General features: G+C 37.8%; 5 protein-coding genes across 5 annotated transcripts; 1 reads left to right on the top strand and 4 right to left on the bottom strand.

The window, feature by feature from the left end:
- Nucleotides 1-1,420: 1,420 nt before the first annotated feature.
- Nucleotides 1,421-7,868, bottom strand: BATDEDRAFT_14837 (DNA-directed RNA polymerase III core subunit RPO31; the record flags this gene model as incomplete). The annotated part of the gene is made up of 26 exons (XM_006682700.1): nucleotides 1,421-1,702; nucleotides 1,776-1,875; nucleotides 1,980-2,052; nucleotides 2,126-2,231; nucleotides 2,297-2,400; nucleotides 2,494-2,572; nucleotides 2,648-2,734; nucleotides 2,830-3,110; nucleotides 3,179-3,265; nucleotides 3,350-3,542; nucleotides 3,624-3,779; nucleotides 3,857-4,014; nucleotides 4,090-4,203; nucleotides 4,286-4,397; nucleotides 4,479-4,651; nucleotides 4,743-5,106; nucleotides 5,199-5,387; nucleotides 5,474-5,756; nucleotides 5,844-6,136; nucleotides 6,267-6,347; nucleotides 6,411-6,510; nucleotides 6,618-6,733; nucleotides 6,803-7,005; nucleotides 7,115-7,274; nucleotides 7,378-7,527; nucleotides 7,689-7,868. The coding sequence occupies 26 exons, from the start codon at nucleotides 7,866-7,868 to the stop codon at nucleotides 1,421-1,423; spliced, it is 4,224 nt and encodes a 1,407-aa protein (XP_006682763.1).
- Nucleotides 7,869-8,115: 247 nt separating this feature from the next.
- BATDEDRAFT_92608 (uncharacterized protein) lies at nucleotides 8,116-8,679 on the top strand (the record flags this gene model as incomplete). Its single annotated transcript, XM_006682860.1, has 4 exons — nucleotides 8,116-8,122; nucleotides 8,227-8,309; nucleotides 8,424-8,560; nucleotides 8,622-8,679. The coding sequence occupies 4 exons, from the start codon at nucleotides 8,116-8,118 to the stop codon at nucleotides 8,677-8,679; spliced, it is 285 nt and encodes a 94-aa protein (XP_006682923.1).
- Nucleotides 8,680-8,686: 7 nt separating this feature from the next.
- BATDEDRAFT_28443 (uncharacterized protein) lies at nucleotides 8,687-9,425 on the bottom strand (the record flags this gene model as incomplete). Its single annotated transcript, XM_006682752.1, has 2 exons — nucleotides 8,687-9,150; nucleotides 9,281-9,425. 2 exons carry the CDS (start codon nucleotides 9,423-9,425, stop codon nucleotides 8,687-8,689), a joined length of 609 nt encoding a protein of 202 aa, XP_006682815.1.
- Nucleotides 9,426-9,692: 267 nt separating this feature from the next.
- On the bottom strand, nucleotides 9,693-12,977 carry BATDEDRAFT_92667 (uncharacterized protein; the record flags this gene model as incomplete). Its single annotated transcript, XM_006682826.1, is given in 13 exon segments — nucleotides 9,693-9,960; nucleotides 10,040-10,202; nucleotides 10,219-10,618; nucleotides 10,716-10,753; nucleotides 10,841-10,986; nucleotides 11,083-11,168; nucleotides 11,242-11,307; nucleotides 11,388-11,459; nucleotides 11,562-11,681; nucleotides 11,777-11,897; nucleotides 11,989-12,140; nucleotides 12,235-12,327; nucleotides 12,792-12,977. The coding sequence occupies 13 exon segments, from the start codon at nucleotides 12,975-12,977 to the stop codon at nucleotides 9,693-9,695; spliced, it is 1,911 nt and encodes a 636-aa protein (XP_006682889.1).
- Nucleotides 12,978-13,098: 121 nt separating this feature from the next.
- Nucleotides 13,099-17,890, bottom strand: BATDEDRAFT_92551 (uncharacterized protein; the record flags this gene model as incomplete). The annotated part of the gene is made up of 13 exons (XM_006682825.1): nucleotides 13,099-13,146; nucleotides 13,209-13,303; nucleotides 13,396-15,006; nucleotides 15,085-15,113; nucleotides 15,221-15,835; nucleotides 15,976-16,168; nucleotides 16,236-16,339; nucleotides 16,467-16,659; nucleotides 16,756-16,862; nucleotides 16,932-17,016; nucleotides 17,100-17,128; nucleotides 17,240-17,401; nucleotides 17,812-17,890. The coding sequence occupies 13 exons, from the start codon at nucleotides 17,888-17,890 to the stop codon at nucleotides 13,125-13,127; spliced, it is 3,324 nt and encodes a 1,107-aa protein (XP_006682888.1). The 3' UTR covers nucleotides 13,099-13,124.
- Between the last annotated feature and the right edge of the window lie 5 nt (nucleotides 17,891-17,895).

The raw sequence follows: 17,895 nt of genomic DNA, 5'->3' as shown, positions 1-17,895 counted from the left end.
CAACAATAGTAAGATTGCATATAATCAGGTTTAGTAAATGGCTTGATTCATCTCTAATGTGCTTTACAGCTGCATTCATGTAAAATAAAACACGGAATAGGAATGTCAAAATACATAGACGACCAGTTTCATGGTATGATAATTTCTGCCCAATCTACTGGTCAGTATTATATTTTTTGAGCCTTCTGACAAAATGGATGTGTTGTTGTACTCATTCTACACGGATACGACAGTAAATCAAAGCATTGCATACCAAAGAATGATTGCTGCAGGTCGTCGAACTTTTAAACTATCATTTTTCAACGCAATCCCAACAGTGACAAGAAGTGCTTCATGATCAAGAAACTGCATGATTTCTGAATGTGACCAGATATCTATTAGCAGCAAAAAACAAGTCTTTGACATCAGATGGCAGACATTTCAAGAGTAAAAGTAGTATCAGCGCAGCCGTTTCACGATCAAACTCGACACATGAACAAGACGTCAAAAATGCATACCTGCTGCACAACTGGATTATCATCTTTAAGAAACGATACTATGACTTCCAACGAGTAACTTTGAGTTGATTCGATAGCACAGAATTTTTTGCAGACACAAAGCACCATCGACCTAATCTTGTATGACTGATCAGTGACTAGAGTGCAGAGAATAGCAAAACATTCCATAACAGTTTGTTTGGGAAGCACTGATAAAACATCTTTTGTCTAGCAAGTGTTGGCAATGCATGCGACATCAATTAGTCCATTTTTGAAGCAGACATTAAATATCAGAATCAAGATTTCCAGGACAAAAGTTCCAACCTCGAGTATTACAAGAACAGCTTCAAGTAAATTCAACATACGCTTGTGAGAAGAACATGTTTTAATCTGGCAATGTTCAGCAGTATAAAATAGTGAATGAGATTGAATGGACTTGAACTCGATATTGCAGTAAAAATATGTTACCATTCGAATGAGAAGCAAAACAGTTGCCGAGGCAGATGTGTTTGGAGCGATAGCAGCCAGTTGTATAGCACGAATGAGTTTCTCTGTATAAAGATCATCATGACTGTTTGCAAGCTGAAGCAAGCACGTATTTAGAAAGGCTTTCATTTGTTCAACTTTATTGATTTCAGACAAACTCAAATCGCATTCAAAAACACTTGAATTGATCGAATCGCATTTTATTAATAATCTGAATCTTGACTGTCTTGCATTCGCAATGACATGTTTTGCTGTTGATCAATGTGCGTATTCAAGACAGTCAAGATTCAGATTATTAATAAATTATTACAAAGCATCGGCTAGATTCGCTGGCTCAATTTCAAATGCAATCCAAGCCAAATGACACGCTTCGTATAAAATATCAAATGCACAACATATTCAATGGCATAATAACAGTTTATATTTGTAATGTTTTTAATGGAAAGTTTAGTGCGGATTTAGACTGAAAATAAAGGACTGTGGAAATCTGGAGCGTCAAATAGTAACGGCTGTTTTGTCTTGACAAATTGGTTTGTTTCTTGAACCAGTTTAAACAAGCCTGTTCCCAGTGACATGGGTACGCCCATAATAATACATTCAGACACTCCTTGAATCTTGTCGTGTTTGCTGTAGAAAGACGCTTCGAAAAGATGATCGGTCGTTTTCTCAAACGACGCAAGCATAAGTACACTGTCCTTCATTTTGGCAATACCAAATCGAGTGATTCCGAGAACCTCGCCCTACACAGATTTAATATAAAAAGACTGAGCTGAATGGTTGCTTGGTATGCAAAATATGGGTATCAAACTGTACCTTGAATGACATTAAATCAGCAAGAAGCATGACATGTCGTCGATCAATGGTCATGCCGTGACTTTTCATCGTGTACAAGATTTGATCAATAATAGTTTGTCTAATCAAATTACAGAAATATGTAAATAACAAAAATTCAACATTGACTATTCAATGTGTTTACAAGGCTGAAGATCATAGAGACTATTGAATATAAAGACTAACCGAGCTGCTTCAATTCCAAGTGTTTTTAAGCATTCAAGAACGTGGTTGGAGCTTGTATTTAGACCGTCAACACCTTGATGAAATCGATAGTATGGTCAGTAAAATAAGCCAGTTAAAACTTGAAGCATTTGTTCAATAGTGCGTACCATCAATTCCCATCACTTCTTTGAGACCATATCCTTCAACAAGAAGATTAAACCGGCTTTCTTCTGTTACATCGTTGATGACTGCACGGGACACGGTTGAAAGCCCCTAACAAGTTTAATAAATTCTAAATGTTAGAGTGAAAAAATAAAAGTCTATGTGCTTGATATTACCTTGACAACAACTTTGGGTAATGCTCGTTTAAGTGCCTGCATAATGATATATGAGTTGATCGAGTCATTCTTGAGTCGTGGCACGACAACTCGGAGTCTATCGGCTTTTTCTAATTTGATATGCTACACAATCCAATAAAGTGTAAAGTTAGAAACACACTGTTTAAAATAATACTTGCTGGTATCCATACGCCAACAAATAGTTACCATGTCGCTAATTTTAAGTTTTGGTGCACGAATAATGGCCCAACGAATTGTATCAATATTGACCTCTAACTAAACAATAGAAACAGTATATAGATGTTGAATTCAATTTGCACTCAAAAGCAAGTAGATTGAGCCAAAGTATACCTGAAGTTTGCGGATTGTTTCCAAATCAATCTTAATTACAATGCACACTTCTTCGGGTGTAATAACTTCTTGAATATACTCGGTAATCTACAGAAACATTGGTAAACGTTTAAATTTAAAGCAGATTGACTATCATGTTCGGTTTGTTCAAGCTAGCATGCTTGAATACAAGGCAGACTTACATCTTCCAAAAGCGTTTTTTCAATACGACCCTTTACAACTCGAGAAGCTGCCTCGGCAGCAAAGCGTGTTTGATTGCCACCGTATCCTCCAACCATAGGTGCAAGCTTGGCATCAATAATGGGCGTTGAAATGGTTTTGGAAGCGTTGATAATTTCTTTAATACGAGGAACTCCAAGTGTAATGTTCATGCTAGCAACACCAGCAAAATGGAATGTCTTGAGTGTCATTTGTGTTCCGGGTTCACCAATACTTTGAGCACCAACAGCACCAACCGCAGTGCCTAAAATCAAAACGTCACGTTTAGTCACATTGTTTTCTATCATACATTGCAAATGCAGCATCACTGACCTGGTTGTACTACAGCTCGTATATACTTGGTTTTACATGTATTAATAAAATGATATAGTTGTGTAGCAGTCACACCATTCTTGATGGCTAATGGTGATCGATACATCAGTCAGATTAATAGACTTGCAACATTATATTTGAAAATATACCAGAATAACAATCACATCTCACCATATTTATCAGTATCTCTACCATGCACTGGTTTTGCAACATCGCCAAGCTCACGTTCTAAAAAGGCAACAAGTGCTCTGATAAATTCGCTGGAGCAAATGGTTTTAAACTCTTTTTTGTTGGTCTCAACTTGAATGATTTTTTGCCATTGGTTTCGAGAGAGAAACGGATCATTTTCAATTGGAATAAGTGCCTACAATAAGCAGTAGTTGAAAAAAGTTCAATATTGTAGACAGTAGTGATTGACTAGATCGCAAATGGTTTATAAGATTACCCGACTGTGCATCAAATTTCTTGAAAATTCAACAGGCAGCTCAGAGCCCTCAATGTTGGGTGGATCGAGTCCATCATCACCGTAGCGAAATTGCACAATACCTCCTCCAGAGTCACGTACTGACAAATCATAGTGACATACAAGATCTTCCAATGCCTATTCAATAATAGTTTAACTCTACATACTTTATATTGATTCATATCGGCGCATTACTCAAAAATCCATTCATCTACCTTCATAAGTCGACGCTGCATGTATCCAGTTTCAGCTGTTTTGACAGCAGTATCAACAAGACCTTCACGACCAGAAACCGCGTGGAATAAAAATTCTGTCGGGGAAAGACCGCTATAGAAACTATTTCCAACAAATCCTTTTGCAGGAGGAGTTTTTGCTGTCAAATTAAAGCAAATTAGTACAAAAACACAAGTGCGTCACAGATGAATAAGATGGATCCAGCGCATCTTACAGTTTTTTGCAAAATGTGGGAGAGAACGATCACCAAATCCATTGGGAATTCGGCTACCACTAATAATTTGTTGACCCACACAAGCAACCATTTGCGACACGTTGATTTTTGAACCTTGGAAATATCAAAAAAGTAGATTAAGATGAACATTTATTCTAGTGTCTAATAATGAAATGCCTATGTATGCTCAACTTACCTTTGGAACCACAAAGTGACATGATTAAAGGCGCATTGTATTTGTTAAGTTCCTGGAAACAGACTTGTCCAACGTCGTCACGAATTTTACTAAGAATTCCGGAAAGCTTGGACTAAAAGCAATATTTTCAAGAAAACTTTAGATAATATACGATTTTTTATATTGTAGCTTGGCACATGATATGGCAACTCACCTCGAGAGTTTGTTCTTGATTGCAACCAGGTTGATTTGGAAGAAGATTTTGTCTGGAAAGTGCAATTGTTTCATCACAATCCGTATATCCCTTTTCAACCGTGATTTCCTTTTCCGTTCGAAGTCGATCGCCAGGCTGTACATCATTGATTCCAATTGAAAATCCTTGGTTTGCTATGTAGTGTTAAAATAAATCTCGGGTTAAAATTACATCAATTCAACATGTATGGACATGTGCAACTGGATTCGAATGAATAATACATACCCAGCCAACGAGCAGAAAGCTTTGCAATTTTGTTCATGCAATCAGCTGCTGCTGGCGGTCCATAGTCTCGTAAAACCACGTAAAACATGGATTTTTTGTTGCCATCACCAATAATCGCCTTGTCAATGACACCAGACATGAGCTCACTATTGTGGAAAAACAGGTATCCGTCATTAGGACAAAAACTCGGGTGGAATAAATGTCCAGCCTGTGTTTTAGATTTGCCAAACGCAATGCCATGACGGTCTTTTTGATCCTTGTCAAATGTACGACATTTAGTCTCCAAATTAATAATGATTTTGGATTCCTGACTTGGTCTTAGCATTACACCAAACACTTGTTTTCCAGTCCAAAGGGCAAACGGCTAAAGACATGAATAAAAATAGCGGTCAGTACCCATCAGAACATGGTGTGGATGAAACACCCAATAACAGAAAAATAAGCCAATCAACACACCTTTAAAATTGTCGGTGGAGGTAGATCAATATTTAGCAGCGAATCGCCCAGATATGAGCAAATCTGAGAAAACTGAGAGCGATCATAAAACACATCTTTGCGAGAAAGCAGATACGAAGCAGTAATGAAATCCTGGGTTGCAGCAATGAGTGGTTCTCCATTACGAGGGGTAACCAGATTGTTCTTGGTCTATAATACAGTATTACATACAAAGTTGACACATCTCTCCAAACTCATTGTGACCCATCAAGCTCAATAGATATAAAAATACTAACCCCCATCAATTCCATTGCCTCAGCTCGAGCTTCTTCAGTTTGAGGAACGTGAAGATTCATCTCGTCACCATCAAAATCAGCATTGTATGGTGTGCACACACATTCGTTGAAGCGAAATGTCCGCCATGGCCGAACTTTGACAAAATGTGACATAATACTAAGTTTATGTAAAGAAGGCTGGCGATTGAATAGAACAACATCATCATCTTGTAAGTGACGCTCAACTGTATCACCATACTGAAGCTCGTCTGCGGTGCGATTTCGATTACCAAATTTAAGAAATCTAATACAGTGCAACCAAAAAAGTGTTGTGATTAGCATTATTGCCCTTCAAATGACACTCAATTTCAACCAGCTATTTACGGCATACTTTTTCATTCCTGTCGACTGCGCTGCTACATATGTAGCACCTGGATGCACGTCTGGGCCATTGATGACATTCATACGCAGTCGCTCAATGTTATATGGAGTAACGCGCTCTGGATAGGTCAGTACTTTGGCCACTCGCTCTGGAACAGCAACTTGATCAATGCGCAAATTTGGATCTGGAGAAATAACAGTTCTGCCAGAGAAATCAACTCGCTTTCCTGACAGATTTCCTCTAAACCGTCCATGTTTTCCCTTTAGACGCTGACAAAAACCTTTTTTGATTTTTGGCAAGCTCTACAATATCAAGCATCAAAATGTAGGGCAAACCCCAAATGTACATTTGCAAGTCAATACCAGATGTATGTGATTATACAGGATATGAATTGAAAATCTCGCTCCTTGCATCCTCAAAAGCATTACTTACGCCTTGTAAATGTGTTGGAATGCCTGGAAGATCGCTGGTAATATACATGGCGCACTGCAACTGCAAAAAATCCCAATATTCCTAAAACCAAGCAAACATAAATCAGCACATATTATACGATATCGATCTATTCAACCATCTCACCATTAAAAGTGGAGTCTGTGTTCCATCAAGCATACATGCTCTGATTTTTGTATTTATATCAACAATTTCTGACGCCAATACTGTCAAATCATCCTCAGTGCTACACATAAAACGGAGTAGTCATGAAAAATTATAAATCACAAGCCTTTAGTCAATATAAATCCACAATAAGTATAAACAGAACATCTGAATTTAATCGAAATTCACCTCGAGTTTTCTTGACCGACTGATGGACGAATACAAACTGGTGGAACAGGTAATGCACTCCAAATGTATTGTTCTGGCCGGGAGAGTTCTGGGTTGAGTCCCATCAGCTCACAGTCCTAAAATATAAAAAAATCAGTGTCGTTGAACAGTCGTTACCGCTCTATAATGTTGCACAATCCACGTACGTCGTTTGAAATGGCTTGAAAAAGATTCATAATAACGAGAGGATTCAAATCTTCTTGAGCTTTGCTGATATGCGCCTTGAGAGTTGGATCGAGTTTAATGGCATGATTAAAGGATTTTCGAAACTCGTCTTCTTCTTCTGTCTTGGCTTTCTTTTTAAACTTTTCATGGACAATTTTTAATGCTCCAACCTTTTTTACCATTCCTGAATATTCAATGGATCACAAGATTAGTCATGTATTCAGTTTTGAATTGATCTGCGTAAAGCACGCTTGGGTTGAAATCGCTTTTCAATTTAAACCATTGATATTTACCATTAAGAGAATTGCAATGTGGACAACGAGCAGTTTTTTTGCAGAGTATATTGAGATTTTTTAAAATATCCTTGCGACGTACACCATCCAGATTAGGGTTTCTAAGACGTTTCAAGTAAACCCGGCGAGTTTGTTCGTCAATGAGTACACAGCTACAGGACTAAATCAGATTCAAAGTATATTCAATAATTGAAGAATATCAAACATTCAGCCATGCATTTTAAGCTACTCGATACAATCAATGCAGTTTTTATCAATAGTACCTTGCAGATATTTTGTAAAACCGTAATCATGAGCTTGAAGTAACCAATGTGAAAAACAGGTAATACCAGTCGAATAATTCCAAAATGTCCTACACAATCTTGCATGGTTTCACCACAAGTTTCGCAAGGAATGCTCTTATCAGCAGTGCCCTAATTACAGATGAAATCCCGTAAAGTGTTGGCATGTTAATAAAGTTGAGTTTGTAATCCAGAGCGGGCCATTCGCATATTTGTTTTCAGCACAAGTATTTAGATCACTTATTCCAGATCGATCTAGACAGATGAAGATGTCATGCTCGAGAAAATCTTACCAGTCTTCTGTCGAGCGCACCAAACTTGGCAGGAGGTCGATTGTTTTTCGATACATCGTACAAGTCGCGCTGATGCAGTTCAAGAATGGAAAGCTGTTTGGCATCCTGTGCAGAAAGAACTCCAAAATCAATTCGTTTTCTAGAGAATACGTTGTTAATGCGATGTTCCAATTCAACCATAAATATCAGCACTTGTGCGATACAATAAAAGATTGAATTTACATGACTTTTGGCGCTGTGTCAAGCACAGGTTTCTTCATGGCAAAAAGATGCTCTTGTTGGCTGCAACCAGTTTGGATTTAAATGCAAGAATTTTTAATTGGAAAATAAAGTGAACTTATGCTCACGTGATGTTGGGCAGTTCAAATGCTGCAGGATTTGGCTTTCACAAGATACGCTGAGCATCAACAGTTGACCAAACCTATTAATGAACGGTAAGATTCAAACTCGACAAAAAATAAACTGCTAATCTTGTTATTTCAATTATTATTCATGTTTCCTTTAACCTTGTTAAAATAACCTGCACAATTGCTTTTAGCTGGAGTTGCTGAATCTACTATTGAGCGTGCCATTTCTGGAATCTGCGAACTGGATTCAGTCTCCCAGTCAAAGGACATAGAGGTATGGTTTGTCATGCAATGTAAACAATGTTTTCAACTGTTTTTATCCATACCCGTTGGTTTATAAACTCAAGATGGATGCGTAAATCTATATCAATATTTAATCAACCCACAGGACGCCATTCATTATCATAGAAATGCGGGATATACTCAAGAAAAAGAAAATATTCAGTCGCTTCCATTACGCTCATATCTAGATATTTCCGTTGTTCCTATTCTCATTGAAGGGCTCAAAGTTGTTGCAAAAGAGAGGTAAGTTGAATGTAATTCAAAGTACTCTAGTGTAAATCTTAATATATTGTATTGAAATTAGGCCACCCAACCCCACAGAATTTCTTGGAATCTATCTACTGAAGAATGGTAGAAAATAAAAATAATTCAATTGTTAATTTGAACCATTCGAAGTATTTCTATTCGCAGCTCATCCATAGATAGTACAGCACACCCTTTGGAGCAAACCAATATACACTTTTCTGCTTCTATTGCAGATTCAATCTTTTGTATCAGTTGAATATACTTGTTGTAAAAATCTTGAGCTTTTTTAAACTGTGCGTGGATGGCATCTTGATGTATAAGCGATGGTGTGGGCTGCAGATCCGTGTTTTTCTCTGCATTGAGTTGTTGAAGACGATTCAATTCAGCAGATTCTTGATGTCGAGTATTCAATTCGTTTTGCATCAATTCCAAGCGTGTTTTGAGCTGCATTTCGGATTGGTATCGTTGAAGAAGCTGTTTTTCCAGGTCAGCACACCTTGCTTCACTTTTTTGAAGTAATTCTTCAAGCGTATTTATTCTATCTTGGTCGTTTACAATTAGTGGTTGATTTGGTTTCTGATGGCAGGCTGCATTCAACAATGCAAGTATTAGACAAGTTTTAGATGGCTGGATCAAACAGTAATACAGACCACTGAATAAAAATTGTAGCAACAAGATTATGGATTCAACGTTTGATTGCTAAGCTAATAAAAATACCTTGCCGAGGCAAATTTTGTAAAGTAAACTGTTGTTTTGACTGAGACGTTGTTTTCAGCTGCTGATCCAATTTAAACAATGATTCTCTAGCCTGTTGGATTTCTTGTGCAATACGAATTCGCTGTTTTGAAAGGTCTTCAGTCATGTCCTAAAGATGCTTTTATTAATCAAGCTAGAGGTTGGAAAGTTGCAAGATGGCTATTTCTTGGCATCTAAAACGCGTAGACTGGATATACGACCAAAACTATTTCATATGAATCTTACACATGATTACAGACAGCACGCTGTGCTATTCAAGCTTAATGGTCACACATATGTACAATTACACGATAAACTCTCCCAACTCCACCACAGGCTTTTTGCTATACAGTGTCGACATGAGCAAGATTTTTCATTGATAACAAGCAGTTCCTCACGCTGCTCGTCCCTGATCATTGACATCAGACGCTCCTGGACTGAGATTAGATGAGGGATATGTTGCACTATTCATCCCACCTTGATTGCTACCAGGTGTTGTGCTCAACCATCCAGTACTGCTTCCTGGTGCTCCATTAAGGCTTCCAAGACTACTTGAGTAACCCTGTTGAGCAGATACTTTTGGGCTCTGCACTAAACTGGGCCGTGCAGGTTTGCCATAGAGTGCATTTTTAAGAGCTCGGCTAGCAAAAACCGTCAATCCTCTATCAAAGATATGAAACAGCATTGAATAAAAAACAACAGCAGCAGAATGTTGGAGGCAAATTAAACTACATCACTTACAAGCTTGACCAATCCTCATCCTGCAAATCACGCAAATCACCGACTGTCATAATATCTTGAGTGTTTAGTCGACCTAGCCATTCAGTTACTTTATCTGAACCGCGCTTTGTTGCTGCAGCAACATCATTGACCAACTCGTTTATATTTTGGTCATCAGAGTACTCTATATATCAAAAAACCATTAGCCAGAGGCATTGGTGAATACTTTATAGATGGGTACATGCCTTTGATGGGTATATCTTCAAACTCATTAAACTCTGCAAGCGATGACCTCCGAACCAGCAAAGTAGGAATATCTGTTGAAGTCGAATCTGATCGCTGTAAATCTTGTAAACCTTGTATGCTTTGGTTTGCTAAATGTCTAGGGAGCGTATTCCAATCCTTTGACGATTGAGTTGCAGATCGATTAAGTGTTCCCCAATCTTGGGGTTGTTGTGAGCCTCTTGGCAACGAGTTCCATTGTCGATTTTCTTCCTTGGCATCTTCGCTTGGTTCTTGACGGTTCATTTTACGCAATATCCGGTTGATTTCACCTGTAATAAGATGTTGGTACTTTGCAGGTAAAACTTGCTCTTGAATCTATGCATCTCAACCAAAACATTGGAAAGTCAGTATATTTGAATGGGGTTGACAGAAATGTCAATGATGAGTTGGTAGAACCTCACATACGACTCACCATTTCATTAACAACTGCTTCTGCCGTATCAGTATCAACTAAAAAATAAATACAGCAGTGCATATTGCTTTAGGTTAATAGACTATCAAAAAGCTTGAGCATAATATCTATACAAATCAACTCACGATTGAATTCAAATTTGACTGATAAACGATCCATGCCCTTGAAAACGACTTGCATTGTTAAATGAGGTTCTGCATCTGCTGAAAGTAACACGACTTCAGGCTCAACCGCCAAGAAGCGATGCTCCACAATTTGTTCTGCAGTTAATCTACTTGATGAATTAGTACACACGTATAAACAGCAAGCAGTGTCTATTCCAAAATAACACACGCAACGCTAGTTGGAGCATTACAAGATAGATTACCTATCATTTTCGTTGCTGATGCAGTTTGAAATAAGATCCTTGACTTCTGGATCGGTAACTGTTTCAAGACATTCTGGTTTGATGCCCTGAGTTGAAAAAAATGTGCATTAGCCAAAGTCAAAACAAAATGATTAAACGGTAAATGTAGCAAGATCATACCTGTATAACCTTTTTATAGATTTGAGCTGCATTTTTGCATTCGCTATAAGGATACTCTCCAGTAACCTGCAAACATGTCAGGGTTAGGGTTGATAAAACTGTTTATGAAATGTTGAACCAGTCAATTCAAGCAATCAGAACATTACCATTTCCAAAAGTGCCATTCCAAACGCATAAATATCCACTTTTTCACTATATCCTTTATCTTCATACATTTCCTTGAAATGTGAATCAAGTCACAAAAATAGTTGTATAAATCTGGATCAGATTACAATGCATAAATAGACCGATACAAGACCAGTTGATTAAAATGCACATACCGGTGCCATAAATTCTGGAGTGCCAATAAGAGTGTACTTTTTTCCAAGCTTCATTTTTGCAGTTCCCATATCGCCGATCTTGACTTCACCGTGGGCACCATTGATGAAAATGTTGTCGCACTGAAATGACACAGGAGAGATGGATGATTGAGAAAAAGTCAGACAAGCATTGTTTTTACAAAGCACCATTATATGGCCAGTAGAACAAGACCCACCTTGATGTCGCGATGAATAATAGGAGGATCATGAGAATGAAGGTATGACAATCCTTTTAAGATTTGACGAGACCATCTCTTGACAATTTTCAAGTTTGGGATTTGAAGCTTGCGGATATATCTAACAGTGCACGAGTGAATATGGCTTTGTCGATGTAATATATAGGAACATATGTAAAGTAAATGCAGACGACGATATTTTCAATGCTTACTCTCGTAATGTTCCAGAGGTCATGAGCTCTGTGATAAATACAAACTCTGAGTTTTGAAACCAACAGTCGTGAAATTGAATGATATTTGGATGCCGTACTCGCTTTAAAATTTCAATCTCATGCCCAAGTTCCATAAACTCAGCCTTGGTGGTCTATATATAAACAGTAATGATTTGAATACATTTACAGATTTAAAAAATAGACCAGTAATGAATTAATGAGATTACATTTCAAAGTGGAATGTACCTGACATGTGTTCCATGCAACCTCGTAGCCCTCCTCTTTGTCTATAGCCTTATAAACAACCTTATATGCACCTTTTCCAAGTATTTGATTAAGCTAAAAGACAGTATTGAAATCAAGAGAATTGGACGAGTTTCCAAACATGGTAAAATGAAAAGTAGCTGAAATGTCAGAGTAATGTTTAGATATAAAAGGATAGCAGACAAGTTGAAAACAAGTTGAAACCAGGTTGAAGCCAGACAGAGGAATGAATTCAAGAGTTTAGACTAGTCTAATTCAATGCAAGCGACCTTGACTAGAATGGAGCAAGGTTGGTAGTATAAATGTTGAACAGCTGCCAATCCCAACAAGAAACCAGACACAGGACAGAAAGTAATCCAACAGCGAACAGATAGTGTCATTGACAAGACAGTAGTGTAGCAAGACCATATAAAACATGATCATAGGATTTAAATGCTAGAAAACAGCAATGATTCAAGCCATGTCGCTAGCCAATGAATTTACAATTGAGGAATGGAATCGAGTGCAGTACAAGACCACAAACCCATTAAACGAGTTACCTTTGCATAACGACGATTTGGACTTTCTTCAACAACTCGTTCAGTAACTGTCCAGTCAGGGGTTGAGTCCTGTTGAGGAGCCAGAAGCATTTGGTTGTTGGTATCGGGAGTCTGAGAATAAGGAGACAAGACCGAGTCTGAAGGTCTGACTGCAGTAAGATCGCGGGGAAGAGTCCTACGTGCCATGAATGCTAGTGTGCTTGACTGTAAGTTGACTTTAACTTGACTGTAACTTGACTGTAATGCTCAAGCAAAGAAAAAACTAGTCAATTAACAAGTTTTGCTGTTCACGTAAAAACGAAATTGTAAACTTGATTTTCATTTTTATTTTGTTCATGTAATCATTTTGGCTCTTCTAATTATTCGTGTATTAATACGCTGCGTTAATATATTCTTACAAAATTCATTCTATTTTACCTTTTTAAATGATCAAGTTTCCAACTTGGAAGTTTCGCTAAATCTGCCTTGGCAAATCCAAGATATTTTATACAGTCTTCGTTGCAAAGATATTTCTATATTCAATCAACATCAGTTTTATATACAAAAATATATAATCACTCTTGTATCACAATTCAATATCAAGATTTAAATACACCAACTTTACCTCAAGATTGTTTTGATCTAGATCCTTGCGCTGTAATACAATGCTATAAGGTAATCCTTCACCTAAAAGGTCTACTACATTTGTATCTGTCATGTTGGATCCTTGAAATCGTTTCTCCATTCTTGGTGTGCTAGATTGACTTGCATTCCCATCCATATCTACTCCTCCTACACTTGTTGAAACAACTTCTGGTGTTATTACATCCCCTAGATCTATATTCGATTGAACTGCTCGTTTAATCCCTTGAGATGTAGATACACCTGATGCTAACTTCCCTTCCCTTTCGTTCATCATTGATTTACGTGCTATATACATGGGTGGATTCGCTTCTTGTGAATCGGTTGATGAATGAGTAAAACATTCCGTTGGTTTGGCAATCGACATGATATCGCTCGATGGTTTGCATCGCAACTCTACAAGTGATGGCTTCGCATTGACATGTGTTTGTGATGTTGGAACAGGATATTCAATATCTGGAAATTCAGATGAACCAGTCCCCACTTTATCCGTCACAACCAAGGCAGATCGATTAACATTGTCTTGCATGCTCGTCGATTGCGCAATTCGCTGATAAATACGCGCATCTTCCAACAATAACTCGACAATGCTGGTCAGAGTGCTATGAGTAAAATCAATCGTTTCTTGTATCATTTTAATGTGTACCATTGAATCGCTCTGTCGTGTTTCGGAATCTTGAGAGTCTGGGTGTGTCAAATCATTATTTGAAAGCAAATAGGCTTGAAGATCCAATAGTCTTTGATGGATATTTTTGTCAAGATCATCCAGTTTTATGATAATACAGGCATATGCAGCTGCTGACATGGTATGTGTTCCGTGTATCCCTAGTTTCTCTCCTAGTACAGATAACATTTCTTCTGCTGCCTTGAATCGGTCCAAATTCACTTGGCTTGAAAGGTATTGCATTGCACTGGTACTTGCTTCACAATGATACTTTAAAATCATATTGCTTGCTGTACTTAATGATTGACTCAGACTAGTCAACTCTTCCAGTGATGCCTGCCGGTGTGTTGATTCCATCGTACCATTTTGTTTACCAGAAACACTCGAAAAAGTCTGTTCATCCTCTGAAAATGGTTCGAGTGATGGTAAAATGGCCAAATTCACCGAATCAACAGAAGCAAACTTGGGGTCGCTAAAGTTGGCATTTGCACCAAAATCATCCAAAAATGGATTGATGGTGTCTAGTAAAGATGTTAATTTTGACAGAGCAGATGTGTTCATGACATTAAGTCGTGGTGGAGTCACTCGCATATCTGCTGTTCTCGCTCCACCATGAATTCTGGCACTCAGACCACTATTCCTATTGGTAGTAACACCTTCACATGCGGACAAGCTTCTTCCCTGAGCAAGTGATTCATCCTTGGTGGATGTAGAATTGACCGTGATCTTTGTATTGATGGTTTTTGGTGGTGCACTCTTGGGGGTACTCATTGTATGTTCCGGAATAGATAGTGTCGGCTCTGAAATAGTATATTTTACTGCACCGGTTTGTGATAAATGCTTTCCAACAGACTGAGAATGGGTTGTAAGCGGTTCGCTCTGAACACGAGATCCAGATAACAAGGGAGTAGAATGTAATGAATTGAATACCTTGAAAATTCATGTAAAAATCAAGTCAGCACAAAACTATACCAAAATGACAAACATGTGTATTGGGTTTGAAAATACCTTTGGGTTTTTTCGTGTGAGGATTGCAACTATACATGATAAGATCCAGTAATAGAGTAGTCAGCATTGTGTCGTGTTGGAATAAATACCCCACAATAATCAAGTTGCAAAATCACAAACAAATCTGCAATCTTACCTGCTTTATCAAATGCAGAAATATAGCATATGGGCACCCATCCTTGCTTATCATGAAATTCTACAAGCAGCCAGTGTTGGTATGCACAAATGGCGTTCAACACATCACCCTGCGAAATAGACAGCTCATTAAGAGAAGTCTTTTCATAGTCATACAATGCAACTCCGTGTTGGTTTAGCATTGCAGCATCACCTGAATTGTATGAAGAGCCTGATATAATAAATAAACAGTCTGATGGAATCCATCCTCGTTTGCCGTCTCTTTCTCCTACAGTCCACTCATGCTCTTTGGTAATGATTTGAAAAGTTTCACCAATCTTTACATCAAACTCATCATTTGTTGACGCAGTGTACTCGTTGATCGCATAGCCAATCGGAAGTCGCTTATTATTGACAGATAAATCGGTAGTGCGAACAAGACCAAGCGCGTCCATATTTTCAGATCGAGCTCCAATGTACAATTTAGGAGAAATCGTATTCAGATCTATACTACGAGGACGAGAAGTTGGAGGCTTGACTTTTTTGATATGCCGGATAAAAAACTCGGGAATATCGTTGTTGTCTTGCATTTGATGAATTAATTGCAAAGGACATTCATTGTAACTGAGACAGCGCTCTGTTTAAATAAAGCACATTAAACAAGGTTAAAACAGAGTCCATGAATACATTTAAATCAACAGTATTGCAGTTAATATATAAAAGTAATGACATGGCGGTTTTTAATATCAAGAGTAGGTGGATCACATAATCATTCACCTTTTCCGCGAAACTGAATAAATAAAGCATACAGTTTCCAATCTTCCTGCACCTTATATTTGAGTAGAACGTCTGGAATAAGTTTTGCACAGTCATCCGTGTACTGCACACAAAAACTCTTGTATGCTTCCAAATCACGATTAAAAAGGTAATGTCCATATATTTTAATGGTGCTGCCATCAGACTCTTTAGTCTTGTAAAATGCAAAACATTTCAATTAGTTGCTTGGTTGAAATTAGTTTATACTGTCTATTGTTTACAAAACAATACATATGACTTGCCTGTTCATGTGTCGTGGTTATGGAAACTGAAGAGTGTTTTAGCATATTGGCGTCATCAAATAGCTCATTTCCCATTACAGATACTAGAAATGTACAAACAAATTAGTGTTTAAAGCAGATCAGAAATAACATGACTAGCACTGTATAGTATCAAACAAACTAGCAGTAGAAATCTGCAAACAATGTAGAGTGGGAAATAGAGTTACGAACCTGATATAGGACTGTGAACAACAGGATTTAATGACGACATTTTACCAGTAGTGATAGAACAGAGTGCACCATTGTTGGGCATGTTTGTTTCCAAATTTACTACAGATGCCTTGGATTGTTTAAAATCAGTTACAGCAGGTGATCGATCTGTCATATGTTGTTCATATCGTGAATCGGTTTTTTGTTGAAACATCTGCAATGATGGGTTTATGAAAACAAGCGTTGTTAGAACATGAATGCAAAACCAAAAATAAAATGAGTAGATCGGCAAGACAATGCGACACTTTACCCTATATTCAGATAGCAACGCCCAAACTGGACAGAGATCGTTTTTAAGTGCTTGCAACTCTATAGATAGACAAGCCACTTCTGTATTTAAACGCTCGATAGTAAGAGCTGCAATGTGAAAAGTAAAACAAGTGTTATTGATATTTAAAGATAATTGACACATTATAATCTACTTACCCTGCTCACTGACAGTGACTTCAAGATGAGCAATATCATTATGAATCGGTGGTAATGGCTGATTAAGGATAGGAAGTCCTTGATCCTATTACCGTGAATACATGATTAAAATTAAGCATGCAGCATCAACAAGCCCAGATGAATGATTTGCTTGTTAACAAGACATACCGTTAGAATTGAATTTGCAGATGCAACAGCTTATTATTCAAAAACAAAAATTGAACATGAATGCCAGTCAGTTACAACAGAATTATGATGGCCATCAACAACAATCTCGACCCAGTCCAAGAATATGTATAGATTCGTACTTTCAGGAATATAGTCATCTTCTTCGAATGGGATTCCGTTTTGAACTTTGATATTATAGATTGCCTTGAGTAGTGCAATGCGCTGACCCACTGCAGTGATTTCCAGTTCTTTGAGCATATCATGATCAGCATGAATCAAGATATCTCCAGTGATGTTGTTATCTAAGTGTAATAATAGATTAGTCAGATACAGCGATATTCACGTAAAATACGAGTGTTAGCCAATCTCATGGAATAACAGTTTACTGGACAGTTTACTGGACACTGTTTTTGAACCCTTTGACTAATGTCCATTCCAAAGCAAAACAGATGGCAAGACAAAGCACTCCATCTACGTGGATGACAGCAGAATATTCATTCAGTTGCAGCCAAGACCAACACTTCTAAACGAGAAACTTTCCAACAAGTTGTAATGATCAAGTATGATTTAGTGTTTCTAGCAAGCAGTTGTAATCCAACCACTCTGTTCTATCTTTAGTATAGTAATGTGTAGTGACCGACAGGACTGTAGATTTGGCTAATCAACTCATTGAAAGAGTCGGACAATGTCTCAGACCAACTGGCCAGTTTACCTCTAAATATCTTCTCATGACGCTTCAAACCCAAAGAAGAAATCCAGGCAGTTACTTGGTTGATATCCCAAGCATCCATAAGAG

This window comes from Batrachochytrium dendrobatidis (genome assembly GCF_000203795.2).
Source record: "Batrachochytrium dendrobatidis JAM81 unplaced genomic scaffold BATDEscaffold_18, whole genome shotgun sequence".
In the NCBI taxonomy this organism is placed as follows: domain Eukaryota; kingdom Fungi; phylum Chytridiomycota; class Chytridiomycetes; order Rhizophydiales; genus Batrachochytrium; species Batrachochytrium dendrobatidis.
The sequence above is the reverse complement of the archived record's forward strand: the minus strand, read 5'-3'. Positions and strand labels throughout refer to the sequence as shown.